Source organism: Felis catus, chromosome B1 (assembly GCF_018350175.1).
Source record: "Felis catus isolate Fca126 chromosome B1, F.catus_Fca126_mat1.0, whole genome shotgun sequence".
Classification (NCBI taxonomy): Eukaryota; Metazoa; Chordata; class Mammalia; order Carnivora; family Felidae; genus Felis; species Felis catus.
The window spans coordinates 103,241,704-103,257,083 of NC_058371.1; the positions used below are offsets into that span (position 1 = coordinate 103,241,704).

A 15,380-nucleotide genomic window follows, 5' to 3' on the forward strand; every position below is an offset into this window, starting at 1 on the left:
ATAAAACTGGAGAATTAAACACCTCCATATTTTTCCCTACTGAGCCTGAAAGTTAAAAAGCATTTCAATTGCATGAGTAAAATATTTTTTATAGCATAAAATAACACTGGAGCTGTAGGAGACTGTCAGGAAAAGGGAAAGGGAAAAGGGTGGAAGAGGAGAATGTATATGAAATATTGGATCCAGGAATCCAAAATAAGTGAACCAAATAGTTTTAAGATTAACTCATATTATTTCATCTCTACATTCTCATTGTGTGATCACTACAAAGAGTTCCTGTAGTTCTGGTTTTTTTTTGTGTTTTTTTTTTTTTGTTGTTGTTGTTTTGTTTGTTTTTGGTGTTGACCTTAATTATCTTTGCTAAATGTTAGAGTAGTGTAGTATACCCAGACAAGCTTCAGTCCCATGTAGGCAGAATTCTACAAGGGATTCTGCTTACTTGCCCACTCTGGGCACCAGACCTCTGATGGCAAAGCACAGATAGAAGTCATTCAGTTCTACTGTTGATATTTAATTAATTTTGGGGAAACTTTTTTAGTTCTTTTAAAAAATATTTTTTAATGTTTATTTTTTAAGAGAGAGAGAGAGATAGACAGAGTGAGAGGCAGGGGAGGGGCAGAGAGAGAGGGAGACACAGAATCCAAAGCAGGCTCCAAGCTCTGAGATGTCAACACAGAGCCCAATGTGGGTCTTGAACTGGTGAACCACGAGATGGTAACCTGAACCAAAGTTGACGCTCAACTGACTGAGCCACCCAGGCACCTGGGAACTTTTTTGGTTCTTAATGAGAAATTTGTTTAGGCTGATAATGCCCATCCTTTTAATGAGAATGATCTGTAGTTTATCCCTCACACCAATTTATAATTTGCTATGTTCACAATTTGCTATATGTACTATATGTGTTGGGTTTCAGTATTTGTGCCGTGTCTCCCCATTTCCTAACTTTGTGTGTAAAGAATCATTTTTGGCCCTTGTGAATCCTCCTTTGTGTCTGTCATGTTTGATATGTCCTTACAATTGTTCTTCCAAGTTGAAAGGTCACATCAAGTTGTACCTTCAGGAACCTTGCTGTTGAGTTTTATCTTTGATTATGCACCTCCTCAAACATATTGTCAATAGACTATCAATTGTTACCAATTGATATTTAGAAAGGCTTTGCTTTTTTCCTGTAAGCTCTGCAAGATGTTTTCTGTGTTTGTGCAAGACAATAGCACTCTGTCTCTAATATGACCACTCCATACTTGTGTTCCCTTCCTATTAGTAAAATAAATGCTATAGTTACAGAAATACCGTTAAAGCCTCCTTGTAAGAAAGACTTTATTTCTCCACAAATTCACTCTACCTCCAACTGGGTAAAAACACAGATTGGGACAGCATTTTAATCTATTAAATGGACTCCTTTTCTCTTCTTCCCACCCTGAAGTAGTAGTATTAGCTACAGTATAATTTTCACGCAAAGTGTCCTATCACTTGTATTGCTTATTCTTTGTTCTTGACACATTATGAGTCCATAAACACTTGTTGCAGGAATCTATGATGATCTCGAAGATTTATTTTTTAAACAGATAACATAATTTGAGTTAAAAATTGAAGGACTTCTACAAAATTTTATGTAAATTGGGAGTATAATCAAGAAGTTCAAACTGATAAAATATGTGTAGTCTACTTTAACTTCTGGAAGGTTTATTTTCTCCCCTACTGGGTGACACAAGTGGCCTATGAAGCCAGAGAACACTTTCCTACAAGTTCTTATTGGAAATGTTAGTACCCTTCTTATCTCTGTGGAAGCATCATTGTTTTATAGCCAGCATTATACAAATATTAAAGATTTTTTTATTCTTGTCCTGGAAGGATGATTGGGGGCTGCCGTATGCCACGGTGTAGGTAACAGACTCACTTCTGTGTAATTAAAGCAAAATCTAGATGACTTGGTGAAGAACATTAAAGTGTAGCAATGAAACTTAGTCTTTATCCATGGTGATAATAACGATAACAATAATTTCCATTTATTTTGAAACTATTTTGTGTCTGGGGTTCTACAAAGTTGGCATTATGATCTTCATTTCAGTTGTAGAGTAGCTATTAACCTTTCCTATGGTCTCATGTTAATAATTCTCAGCTCTGTGACTCAAACTCATACTCTGAGTCCCAAATCCTTGCTGTTTCCATGACTTCTTACCACTCCAGCAGAGACTGGGAAGCACTCCTAACAGAAAAGAGTTCCCCATGGCAGAAACAAAGGAGGGACACTATTCCAGCAGTTGTGTCAGGGGATAAGGTTTCCAGAAGCTATTTTTGTGGGTAGCCTATATACTTTACCACAGACTCTAACACACTCTGTGTGATTTCTTTTAAAAACCCTTTTTGTGTCCTTCTGGCCTAAGGTTCTTTATGGTGAAATTTTGCAGAAGCAGTCAGAATGGATGACTTGAGGGATCAGCATGATGCCAATTTTTTCTTCACAGCTGCATAGTGGCCTTCAATAAAGACAGACGTATAATAACTGAATTCCTCAGACAAAGAGAATAGCAGTACAAAGGCTGGCTGGCTTATAATTCACGGAGGAAACATCTGATCCAATGGTATAAGAGGATCTGTTATTTTTTTCCATATGAGATTATTTTAATTTTGGGGGGTATCTTTTCTCCAGAGAATATACCTGTCACATAGCCAGAAGTCTTCCAATTTGGTTTTCCATATGTTGTCAAGTTTCTTCTAATGATGGATTCAAATTACCTTCAGGGCAAGCAGTATTGATAACTTTCAGAAAAATAAATGGTCTCTTTCTTTGGTCATGTATACAATTTAAGTACTATACTTCACAAAGTAGGTTTGGGTATAAAAGCTTAAGGTCTATGCAGACGTACTTTAGCAATAGAAAATTTTGTTGGTGTGTTAGAAACAAGTGTTAAGAATAAGAAATAATTTAATATACTATTGCCTATTGCCAAGACTTTTTAAAATAGAGTAAAACAATGTTAATGAACATTACTGTCTTGAACTCACCTAAGGGACTAAATAAAAAATAATATTCTTCATTCATATGTAAAATATATTAATGTAGTCCTTGGTTATAATTGGAAACAGCAAAGAGAAATTTTAATATTAATGATTGCCAAACAGTGTTAATTTGCTATGATCCCACACTCAGGGTAACAGGATTCAGTTAGAAGTTTACCTTTCTGGTGATGAAATACTATGTGAAACTTCAAGCTGCCAAACATAAGAAAGAAACCGTAGAGAGGAGGCCTTCTGGAGACCCCAATTCAGTGGGAATTACATCACTGGTTATGCATGTGCTCCTTTTTAGTGAGAGGTCGCCACATCAGCACTCAACTCTGATGTTTATTTGAAATAACATTTTTAAGGAAAAGGATGGTTCTTGCCTTGGTGCTAAATAATTAGTAAGACATTATAATAATAACTGTTGTTTTACTCTCTACATAGTTTCAGAGAGTTTATAGAAAATGATCACTTTCATATTTCTCCTTAATCATTTGGAATAGTATGTTATGAAAGTGCTCCCTCTCCCCCCACTCTTTTATAATAGTTTGGTTCTGAAGTCACCATTTTATTTCAATAAGGGAAAAGAGAAACCAGGAGGGCAAATCGTGAGGTTCTGTCAAACATAGGAGTATTGGTCATTGCTTTTTGGTTAATTAGGGATTCTTCTTAATATTATCACTTCTGCGGATTAAAAATGTGTGAATGAGCTAGGCTGTGGTTATAAATCGGCCAAGTTTCAAAATATCTAACAGGTTCAGGGAAGCTTTTTGTAAAAGCAAGGTCTTATCTCACAGTCCCTCTGCAGAGATGTCCTTGGAGAACCATGTGACTATCTTCTGTTAGACACAGTTGATTGAACCAAACTAGAGTATCTGACAACCGAGTAAGTATTTTATGGACTTTGGCCAATCAAATTTTCTGCCCAGTTTTAAAGGAGGAGTTGGAAGGGCATTGGAAGGGGCGATGAAAGACAGGGAGAGAGAGAGAGAGAGAGAGAGAGAGAGAGAGAGAGAGAGAGAGAGAGATGGAGAGCTCCTCCTCTCCTGAAGCCTCATGGGAAGTGTAACTGGAAAGTGAAGCCAACTGAATCAGCAGGATACAGAATCAAGACACAGGAATCAGCCAGTCCTGGGTTTGAATTACCTCCACCAGTTCATGGGTGTCTGAAACTGACTATGATTAATCACCTCTCTGGGATTCAGTTTCCTTATGTGTAAAATGGGGCTAATAAAATTTACTTTGCCAGGCTGTTATGGTAGGGCTGTTAGGGCTTTAAGATAATGGATATGAAGAACCTAGCCTGGTTTCTGGTTTCTGCACTAGGCTCAGTGCATGGAAACTATTATCCTTCTTGGTTCCCTCCTCTCACTTTTCTTCAGCTTTCTGTTACCTTTCCATACTCTGCTCCATCAATAGTATTGACTTTTGACGTGAGATGACTACTGACTTATCCTTCGGCTTTTTTTTTTTTTTTTTTTTTTTTTTTTTTACAGCGTTACTCTAGTCTCAACAACTTCTAGGTTTTCTTGTGTTGCTGTTTTGTTGTTGTTGTCTTTTCAAGTAATCTCTACACCCCATGTAGGCTCAAACTCAACCCTAAGATCAAGAGTCGCATGCTCTACTGACTGAGCCAGGCTGGCACCTCTAGGTTTTTTTCTAATTAAAGGATTTTATGACTATATTTTGGTACTGCATACAAGTCTTTGGTATCATTACTTAAAACCAAGAGATTAAGGAAAATTAAATATGCAGGCTTTTTCCGGTTTCAGGGTCATCTTTCCATGGTGCTATTGCTACAATGCAATCAATGCTAAAGAGAAATGATTTTAGAGCAAGAAGCCAACAACCTCACTATGGATTTTATTTTCAGGATTTTATTTTATTATTTTTCGAATCACAACAAATAAATCTTTATTCTTTTCTGCTCAGGAAACTTGGTTTTATATTCATTCACTACAAAATCCTGACTCTCAGAAAACAAAAGACAAATAACCCCCAGTGGTTTTTTTTGTTTTGTTTTTTCTGTCAGGCTTTTATTCTACTTTGACAGTTGGAAATAGTCATTAATAACTGATGCAATCAAGAGAATTCTACAGTATGTGTGGTAAAATAATTAATATGGAATTATAATTCAAGTCTTTCCTTCTAATGAAAAAACAAGGCCTGATCCAGTACACAAGTTTGAATTCAATAATTAGGGTTGACTTTAGGCATATCCCTGAAGAAAATTTCCTCCAGAACCAAATTTGAAAGTAAAGGGAAATGTTTTTTTAGAGTCATTTCTCTTGGGTCAAAATAGTGCAGTATTTTCTAGAATAAGTAAATCAGGTACATGGTAGTACTTTGATGTCAATATTTTTATTTTCTTACTTATTTTTTAAAGACTGCACTTAAGCTCTTGATATAAAGCAGACTTTTAATTTCCCGTTTTTCAAAGATGATACTGAGAGGTCACTTTCTAGCTTTTAAAGTTCTAAGAAATGACTCATTGTACAACTACTGTCTTACAGGATTCAAAATCAAATTTCCGGTCAGTATTATGCATTTTGATTTGGCAAACATGTATCCTTTTTTATGTCTTATAATAGAGATTATTATTAAGAGCTTTTTATTACTGGTTTCCATGTTCTAGGCAGTGGATTTTCTAAGCACTCTATCACATAGGTAAAAAGATCATTGCATTATTTAATGAAATCTACTGTTTGTGCCAGTTGCAACAAAATCTCTGGCAGAGATTCATAAAAGATCTGGAAAGCTTAATTAATTTCAGACTTATCTTTACATTTATTTTTTACTATTTATTAATTAGTAGAGATGCCTACGTTCAGAAAGATGAACATTCTCAAGCTGACAACTTTGTTCCCCAGAAACATAGCATGCAACCAAAAGGGAGCTATGCCAAACCAGGGTCATGAGTGAATGAGGGTTGTGTCAGACCAAGACCAGAAAACATTTCTTTTTCTATCTAATGATCAAAAGCTGTGGAAACTTCTGTGCCTAAAGAGACTTGACAGAGCTTTCGACTGAAAAGCCAGTGTGGCTTAAGGGCCAGAGCTGAAAGACTGGGTCTGACAAAGAACTGAGTGAGCGCTCTGGGGAAAATGCCATGGGCCACCCTCTGGATTGTGATCTGGTCCAGCTGGGCACAGTGGACCTGGTCCGGCCTGGTTATAGCACTGGTTTAAAGAACCCCAGGAAAACTGACTTAGTCTAGATTCTTTGGGGCACAAGTGAAATTTAGTCTCACCATTCATTCACTAGTTTGAAAAATCGCGGATTAGCCTTAGAATTGACTTTTAATCAAGAAATATTTACTGAATACCTATTATGTGTTTCAAGGCCATCTAATTTTAAATTCCCTTCAAGTAAACTGTATTTATTTATTGATTCATCTCCTTCCCCCGTACAGAAAGTTAGATAGTATCTTCAACAGTAGGTCAAAGGGATCAAAACTCAGAACGATTAAGGCAATGTTCTCTGATTAAAGCATTGTTCTTACCCCTGACAAAGCTACCCTTACATTTTTCTTTTTCTTTAAAGTTTTTTTTTCTTTTTCTTTTTTTTTTTTTTAACATTTATTTATTTTTGAGAGACAGAGACAGCGTGAGCAGGGGAAGGGCAGAGTGAGAGGGAGACACAGAATCCGAAGCAGGCTCCAGGCTCTGAACTGTCAGCACAGAGCCCAATGTGGGGCTCCAACTCATGAACCGTGAGATCATGACCTGAGCAGAAGTTGGATGCTTAACCGACTGAGTCACCCAGGCGCCCCTACCCTTACATTTTTCAAAGAGGATCATTTATTCTATTATTTAAAATCTCCAAATATTGTTATTATATGATTTTAGTAAAGTTCTTCTACTTAGGAAATTAGGAACTGTTTGTGTTCCAAGGCTTTTCTTATAGTCTCCAAGAAACAGAAATCATTTCCATGGTTGTGCAGTGGTAACAACAAGCCAACAGGCTCAAAATGGAGTTACTTATGCTAAGTCCCATGTTACCAAACTGAGATGCAACTTAATTAGCTTTGGCTCTTCTAGAAATGTAATTTTAAACCAGTTATCAGGAGTTGCCTGATGACCAAGCACTAGATTTGCCAGAGACATCTGCCATCACTTAAAAGAAAGTAACCTTGCAACAGTCAATCTGCTTTTTTTGTTTGGTATAATTTCCTTGTTCCTGCTTCCTTTTACCTGTAAGAATTTTTCATTTAGTACAGCTTCTCTGAGCTCTTTTCTATTTGCCAGATTGGATGCTGCCCCACTCATGGATTGGTGAATGAATCCAACAAAATCTTTAAAATTTGTTTAGTTGAATTTTATTTTCTGACAGTGTGGTCTTTAATGTTATCAAAATTATTATGATTTTTAACGGTTTACAAGGAACATCAAATGGATTCCCAAAGACCTCAGATTAGAAAATTATGAAGCCCATCAAAAGAAATTGATAGGAAACTCCTAGCTTGTCTTAAAGGGAAAAACAAAACAAACAAACAAACAAAACAAAAAACAACCAAACGCCTTTTCAAATTTCTTCTGAGCACACTGCAATACCTAACTTTATTAAAAACTGTGAAACAAGACTTTTGTCATCCCTGCGATACTGGATTCTGCTGTTTGGGCTTTCCCTTCTCCCATCTCCTCGGTTTATGTCTGAAGATCTATCACAGGTCTGGTGATTTCCAAGCAAGAGAGGATTCAGAAATGGTGTATCTTGTGAAGTGTAAGCACTTTCTCTGGGTTACAGCACCATACAATAACTTAGTTTCTACTGGATTTAAATATTTAAATTGTTCGGACAAATTTTGAATTAACTTGAAATGGATTAGTTGCAGACTGTGTACACCCCCGTTCCCTGTACGTTAATCACCATACTTACTGATCCCCTACGAGTTCAAATCCCTGAAACAAGCATGAAAAAAACAATGCGAGAAGGACCCAAATTTCTTACTCCTCAGGGATGGTTTTCAGTAGTCGGGCAATAAGCATACTTTCAGAGTCTGGAACTCCATGAAATTGTTTTGGAGGATGCCCCCAGCTGTGTCACGGCCCATTTCGTTTTGCATCTGAAAACAGTACAATTTCCCAACTAGAACTAGTTCAGCGCGGCAAAACCCAGAGCTGGACGAGGGCGGGTCTCGAAGCTGCGGCGCTGGACGCGGGGAGCAGGCTGGTCCTCTCCTTTCGCCGGCCTCTGGGTTTGAGGCCCCGAGGTCAGCTCCGCTCTCGGCTCCGCGCCCGGCGCGGGTGCGAGCCGCCAACTTCGGGCCAATCAGCGCGCGGCGTCTCTGAGACCGCAGCGCCCCGGCCCGCGCCCCCCGCGCCCCCGCGGCAGCAATGGCAGCAGCGGCCGCGGCGGCTCCGGGCTGAGCCAGACCCGGGACTAGGAGGGGCTGAGCCGCGGGGGATCCTGGAATCGGCGGGGAGGTGGGGATTCTGGGAGGAAAACTCCATTTCCTTCTTCCCTGCCGGCCTCTCCCCTCCACCCAGCACCCCAAATTTCGATGTGTCTCCTCCCGGGCGCAGAGCGCTGGTGCTGAGCGAGGCGGCGGCGGCCGCGGCCGGGAAAATGCTGGGCATGTACGTGCCGGACAGGTTCTCCCTGAAGTCCTCCCGGGTTCAGGACGGGATGGGGCTCTACACGGCCCGCAGAGTGAGAAAGGTGGGTGACCCGGCGGCAGCCTGCGCGCCCCTGCTCCTGCCGCGCTCTGTGCGCCTCCCGGGGTCGCCCCTCCTCAGGGCTGGGGGCTCTGCGGGCCTCCCTGCCGTCGCCCCTAGCCGGGGCCGACCGGGACCCCCGCGGGAAGGCCGGGGCCGACGGGGCGGCCTTCGCCTGCCGCGTCTCCCGAGCGGGCAGCGCCACGTAAGTGCCTGCGGGGCGCGCTCTGCTCCCGGCCGGTCCAGGGGCGGAACTGCCGCGGGCCGCCCTGCACCAAGAGGTCTTTCCTTTCCCCTGCAGGAAGTGAGTCCGGATGGAGCCTCCCTCTTCCTCGGTGCTGGGAGTGAGCTGCGTCTTTGCGTTGGCGGAGCCGCGCGTGGGCGGGTGTCTTCACAGGCGCGCACGCAGCCCCGCCGCCGCCTTTCTTCCTTTAGGGTGATTGGAAATGTGGTCGGAAGCGCCTCGCTCTCGCTATAGGGTTTGGGAGGGGGTCATCCCGAGCGAAGCTCAAAACAGGTTTTGGAATCTCATTCACACAGTCAGAAGTTCTTTCCTTGCTTCCAAAATGTGTTGTGTGTATTCTGGGAGGTGACAACTCGATAATCGTAGAATCTTTGATCTTTTTTTCTCTGCCTTTGCATTTTCTCTGACTAGATCTCTCTTTCCAGAAGTTTAGAGACAAATGAGCAAGGCAGGCACGTTGCACTATGCATGGCGGAACGGCCTGGAAATGTTGGATGTTGAAAACAAAGGCCTAGGAGGAGAGATAACTGGAAAATTCCAAACCTTTGGATTTGATGAGACACGTGTTACAGCCGTTTCACAGGATGTGTAAAATCTGGAACCACAAAGCCAGTGGTAAAATGCCCAGGGTAACGAGAGCCACCGTTTATTGAGCAGATACTTTGTGCCAGGGCCACTTTCTGGAACTTTATCTACATTAGTAACGTCATCAGCACAGCTCCCTTGAGAACAGTATTAATCCTCATGTAAGAGACAAAAAAACCCCAGAAGTAATGCACAGTTAAATTTCGTGCAGAGGCTTCAAACTTGGTAGGGATAGATCTGGAAAGAACATGGCTTCTAGGTCCAAAGCTCATGTTCTTTCCAGATCTATCCCTACCAAGTTCACACTCGCACCGAACAGATACTTTGAAAACGAGGTTTGGGCAAGAGCAGGCTTGTTTAGGAAAGGTATGCTAGCAAGAGGGTCACAGAATGCACCCAGAGACACCAGGATGCCTTTCATCTGAGTATAAATCAGAAAGGGGGAAGAAAGGTAGATCAGTGCTTCAGAGGGCTTCCTTGACAACATGACCTATAAGCATCTCCCAGGATAAAACTGGAAGAAGCCAACCCCATACTTACTTTTTCAAATGGGAGTTTGGAAGAATGCTCAAAGGTGAAAACCAGGAGTAAACACTTTATCTGAATTTGAGATGAACTGAATAGATATTTTTGTCAAATAGGTAAATGTCAACATCCACATTCGTTCTGCTTTTAATCCTTTCTCACGGCATCTAGAAAATTCCCAAATGTATTTTTCATGAAAGTCTCAGGCCTAAATTTAATTACTTAAAAAGTAAACACAATTCTTAAACATTATTTTGTTTATTGTTATTAATAGTTATAAATTAAAAAGTTATACAAATAATTAGAATTATTACATAATCCCTATATTGTGTCTTATATTACTATTTAGGCTTTAGAAACAGCTGGCCAATGTACTTTCTTTTGATATTTTTATAAATTCCAACTTATTTTTCCATGTATTTAGTTATTTGGACATTTTTTATTATTTTTGGATATAGAATGAACAGCTTCCCAAATCACCATATGTTAGTCTATCTTATTGCAGTACTAAATAGACACTTATCTTTTCCTGGCTCTTAGAATTTCAACATGTAAAACACAGAATTTTTCATCCCGATCACATCTAGAATGCATATCTATATTTCAAGTGAATATGCAGATGTTTGCATTGAATTCAGATGTCCTACTATTAGTGACATAATGTAGTTATGATCACAAGATACTCGATCAAAAGGACAGGTTCACTGATGCCAGAAATAACCCTGAATTAGTTTTCAGTTCCTTTGCCTTCCAAAGGCTGAGGACGAAGCTGAAGCTGGATAGCAGATTTTAGCTGAATGGTAAAGTCAAAGCTGAATGTCCTTACCTGTTTGTGTGTAGTTTCTTGATTATTAAATATTTTCCAAGTTACCTTTAATGGGCCTTCTGGCCATAAATCAAGGATCAAGGGGTCTGAGAAGACTGTATTTCAGCAAAGACCTTAAACTTTTCATATTCTCTATTCTGAATAAGTTTTGGAATATATCACTTTATATGTTAGAAATAGCAAATTTTTGTCACACTTTTATAACACACATGCTTGTATAACACTTCTGTTTCAATAAAAACAAAAAAACACACACACAAAAAAACCAATTGCAGGGCATCTGGGTGGTGTCCAACTTCGGCTCAGGTCACTATCTCCTGGTCCATGGGTTCGAGCCCAGCGTTGGGCTCACAGCTCAGGGCCTGGAGCTTGCTTCAGATTCTGTGTTTCCTATCTCTCTCTCTCTGTCTCTCTCTCTCTCTGTCTCTGTCTCTCTCTCTCTGCCCCTCCCCTGCTTGTGCTGTCACTCAAAAATAAATAAATAAATAAACAAACAAACAAATAAATAAATAAAAGAAAGGAAGAAAGAAAGAAAGAAAGAAAGAAAGAAAGAAAGAAAGAAAATAACAATTGCAACTAAAGCCATCTATTGATTTCAAATTCATAGAAGCTAATCCAGACTGGTACTGACATTGTGGGATCTTTCTAGAGACTCCACTCCCTCTACATTCATCAGGTCAATTTGATTTTTTCTTAACAATGGGACCCCTTAATCCTTTTTTAGGTCCACTCCTTTTTGTGCGGTGTTTGCCAGAGTGAGTTCCCTGCAATAGAATCACCTAATGCCTGGCCCCACCTTAGCCCTATTAGGTTTTTCCTTGGCAATAATCTATTTTTGCAGGCCTGAGCTTGTGCTGTCTCACAAGCTCTCTCTCTTTCTCTCTTTCTGTAGAAAATTTTCATAGTGAGAATAAGATGAAAAGGAAAGGACCTCCTTTCCTTTTCTTGCCATTATGGAAATTAGAGGTTGGATGAAGAGAAGGTCCTTTCGTAGCTGTTTCTACGTAAGCCATGAATTGTTCTTGTAGAAAGAATGGATGAGACTATTGGAAAGCCCTTGAGTAGAAAAAGGAGACCTGAGTTCATTCAAAGTTGTACACATTGCAATTTGCTAATAATTAGAATAAGGTGGACACTTCTGGGGTGCCTGGGTGGGCCTAGTCGGTTAAACACCCAACTTCGGCTCAGGTCATGATCTCCTGTTAGGGAGTTTGAGTCTGCATCAGGCTCTGTGCTGACAGCTCAGAGCCTGGAGCCTGCTTTGGTTTCTGTGTCTCCCTCTGTCTCTGCCCCTCCTCTGCTCATGCTCTGTCTCTCTCTGTCAAAAATAAAATAAGCATTAAAAAAAAATTATAAAAAAAGTTGAAACAGTCCTTTAAGGGCTAGACCTTGTGACAGGCCATATTGCAGACAAAGGAGTTGTTTATTTTTATTTTTTTTTTTTTTTGTTTTTTAAGTTTATTTATTTTGAGAGAGACAGAGACAGCATGAGTGGGGGAGGGGCGGGGGGAATCCCAAGCAGGATCTGCACTGTCATTGGGGAGCCCAGTGCAGGGCTCGAACTCAGGAAACTGTGAGATCATGACGGGAGCCGAAACCAAGAGTTGGACGCTTAACAACTGAGCCACACAGGTGCCCCATAGGAGTTGTTTAAATATTTCCATTGAAGGACCACCTTACACAGAGGAGACTGTTGGGTCGGCAGCCTGAAAGTGTCACACACAAGCACACAGTATGAATTCTGGGTTTTCTGTTTACTGTGTACTTGTGTATGCTATCTCATTTTATTGTACAACAGTCTTTGAAGGTTTATTATTATCCCCAGTTACAGACTGCACACTTGGTGGATAATTACTTTTTGTCAAAATGTTTGCAATTGTCCTTATGCTGACGTTTAACTTTTTCTTCTTTCCAGTTCATTCTTCACTAGCAGGCTAAAACTTTACCAGGTTAGATATGTAGTTATTTTCCTTTATATCTAGAAGCCCTGTAACCTGCATAAGCGTAGTGTAGTTGAACTGGGCTTATATTTTTAAAAACAACCAAAGAGGGGCGCCTGGGTGGCGCAGTCGGTTAAGCGTCCAATTTCAGCCAGGTCACGATCTCGCGGTCCGTGAGTTCGAGCTCCGCGTCGGGCTCTGGGCTGATGGCTCAGAGCCTGGAGCCTGTTTCCGATTCTGTGTCTCCCTCTCTCTCTGACCCTCCCCCGTTCATGCTCTGTCTCTCTCTGTCCCAAAAATAAATAAACGTTGAAAAAAAATTAAAAAAAACAAACAAACAAAAAACAACCAAAGATTAACAGGAAGGCTGAGGAAAAGCTGAAAAGGAAATAATATAAATGAAATAAAATGTCTCTCACAGATTTCTGGTCCCCTAATTCCAGTAGAAGCAGTAAATAGCATTGCCGACACCTGTCTACACACCAGCAACTGAATTGACCCCCCTGGGAAGCTCTGTTCCTTGCTCCCTTCCTTCTCAATCTTGTGCTTTCTTGCCCAAGTGGCTCCTGAGTGCCATCCTGTGTCCATGAACCCTAGGGCAGTGTCCCACTATACTTTGCCTTTCTCATGAACAAACACGGGTTCCTAGTTCAAACTTCGTCAGATACCGTAGGATTTTATACACAACTGCTTTTCTGGACAAAACTTATTGGCAGTGCTGGGGTATGCGTTTCTTGTTACTGCTGTAACAAATTATCACAAATTTAGTGGCTTAAAGCAATATAAGTTTATTATCTTATGGTTCTGGAGGATATAAATCTAAAATGAGCAGACAGAGTGGTTCCTTCTGGAGTCTCTCGAGTCTGCCTCCTTTCCTTTTGCAGTTTTCTGGAGGCTGCCCACATTCCTTTGCTCATTCCTTTGCTCTATATCTTTCCAACCTCTGCTTTTGTGGTCACATTTCCTTGTCTTACTCTGACCCTCCTGGCTTCTCTTATAAGGACCCTTGTGGTTGGATCGGGCTGACCCAGGTAGTCCAGGATAATCTCCCCATCTCAGGATCCCTAATGTAATTACATCTGCACAGTCTCTTATATCAGGTAAGGTAAAGGTAGCATACAGATTCTGGGAATTAGGATGTAAATATTTTTGGTGGGCCATTACTATCTTACCTGGGCTCCAAATTATAATTCTTGGCCTGGATTCTGTGGAACGTGTTACGATAACTAACTGGGGTGAGTTGTTCCCCACATACTGATCCTGATAAAGTGTATTCATTGCAGATCTGCCATGTTGATGAATATAATGCCTTGTTTTCAGTATTGATTCTGGTGAGATCTTCAGAGTTGTCATGCAATAAAACCTGAATGAGTGGTTCCCTTACAAAAAGGAGGAAAAAGTATGTTCGTGGGAAGTAGAAAAAGAACTTCAGAAGTAGTCTAATGTGCACATTCTTATTTTACAAATGATGACACCAGAGCCCAGAGAAGCTTCACATGGAGTCTTGTGGCTAACAGCTGCCTCTCAAGCTCCCATGTCTTCCATGATACCAGCGCCCTGTCTTTCAAACCAAGGCAAACACTTTGGTTCTTTTTGAGGGATTTGCAGTAGAGACATTTAATGAGTCAAATCCCAGTGAAAAATACCTGAGGTAAAGTTCAAATCTGAGTTTATGAAAGTTAAGATAAGCTAAAAAACAAAAACAAAAACAAAAACAAAAACATACATTGTATAGGGTTAGAAAACCATATGGGAAAGAGGTACCCTGAAAAGTAAAGTAAGGGGGCACCTGGGTGGTTCAGTTGGTTAAGTGTCCGACTTTGGCTCAGGTCATGATCTCGTGGTTTGTGGGTTCAAGCCCCACGCTGAACTCTGTACTGACAGCTCAGAACCTGGAGCCTTCTTCAGATTATGTGTGTCCCCCTCTCTCTGCCCCTCCCCTGCTCGCACTCTGTGTCCCTGTCTCTCAATAATAAATAAACATTAAAAAAAAAAAGTAAGTAAAAGCATAGAGGAACAATCACCATGCATAAATGTTAATATAAGGAGTTGAGATTTTGTGGAATAAAGTGTTTTGTTGATCGGCTTGGAAGGTGAATCTCATGAAGAAACAATGGATCTTTATGCTAGAGCTAGAATTCTGCCAGTGAACGTTTGCTTATATTTCCTGGTGGCTGATGATAACTAACCTGGAAACATAATCAGAGGAAAAATCATCACCATTGATGCCTGCCATATGTGCTATCTCTTTTTTCTGTTTACACATTTATACTCTAGGATAGAGACTCAAAGCAGCTTTGTATATCCTGGTGTTGTTATAGATTTTAAAGTATATAACTAATCCACTTAAACGGATGTTTTCTCTGAAACTTCGTATTTTGTTTTTTGTGTGTGCGATAATAATAGCTGTGGTTAATTTTTTCAACAAATATTTATTGAGCCCCTGAAATTGTTAGGCACTCACTGGGCTAGTTGCTGGTGACAGAAAGGTGAATGACAGAGACAGTAGTCACTGAATGCATCACACAGTTCATATTCAAGTCCTACCAGAAGCCTGCAAGGTTTATCCTGCCGTTGTTATCCTTGTTTTATCGATGAGG

General features: G+C 40.5%; 1 protein-coding gene across 5 annotated transcripts in view; it reads left to right on the plus strand.

Annotated features, from left to right (window-relative positions):
• Positions 1 to 8,133: 8,133 nt before the first annotated feature.
• The window catches only part of PRDM5 (PR/SET domain 5), a 208,600-nt gene continuing 201,353 nt past the window's right edge, over positions 8,134 to 15,380 (plus strand). For 3 of the 5 annotated variants that reach the window (XM_023252841.2, XM_023252843.2, XR_002741797.2), the window contains exon 1: positions 8,134 to 8,664. In XM_023252841.2, the coding sequence (XP_023108609.1) occupies positions 8,572 to 8,664 (93 nt within the window). In that variant the 5' untranslated portion in view covers positions 8,134 to 8,571. The remainder of the gene's footprint in view (positions 8,665 to 15,380) is intronic. The other 2 variants (XM_023252842.2, XM_023252840.2) reach the window with 2 other exon arrangements.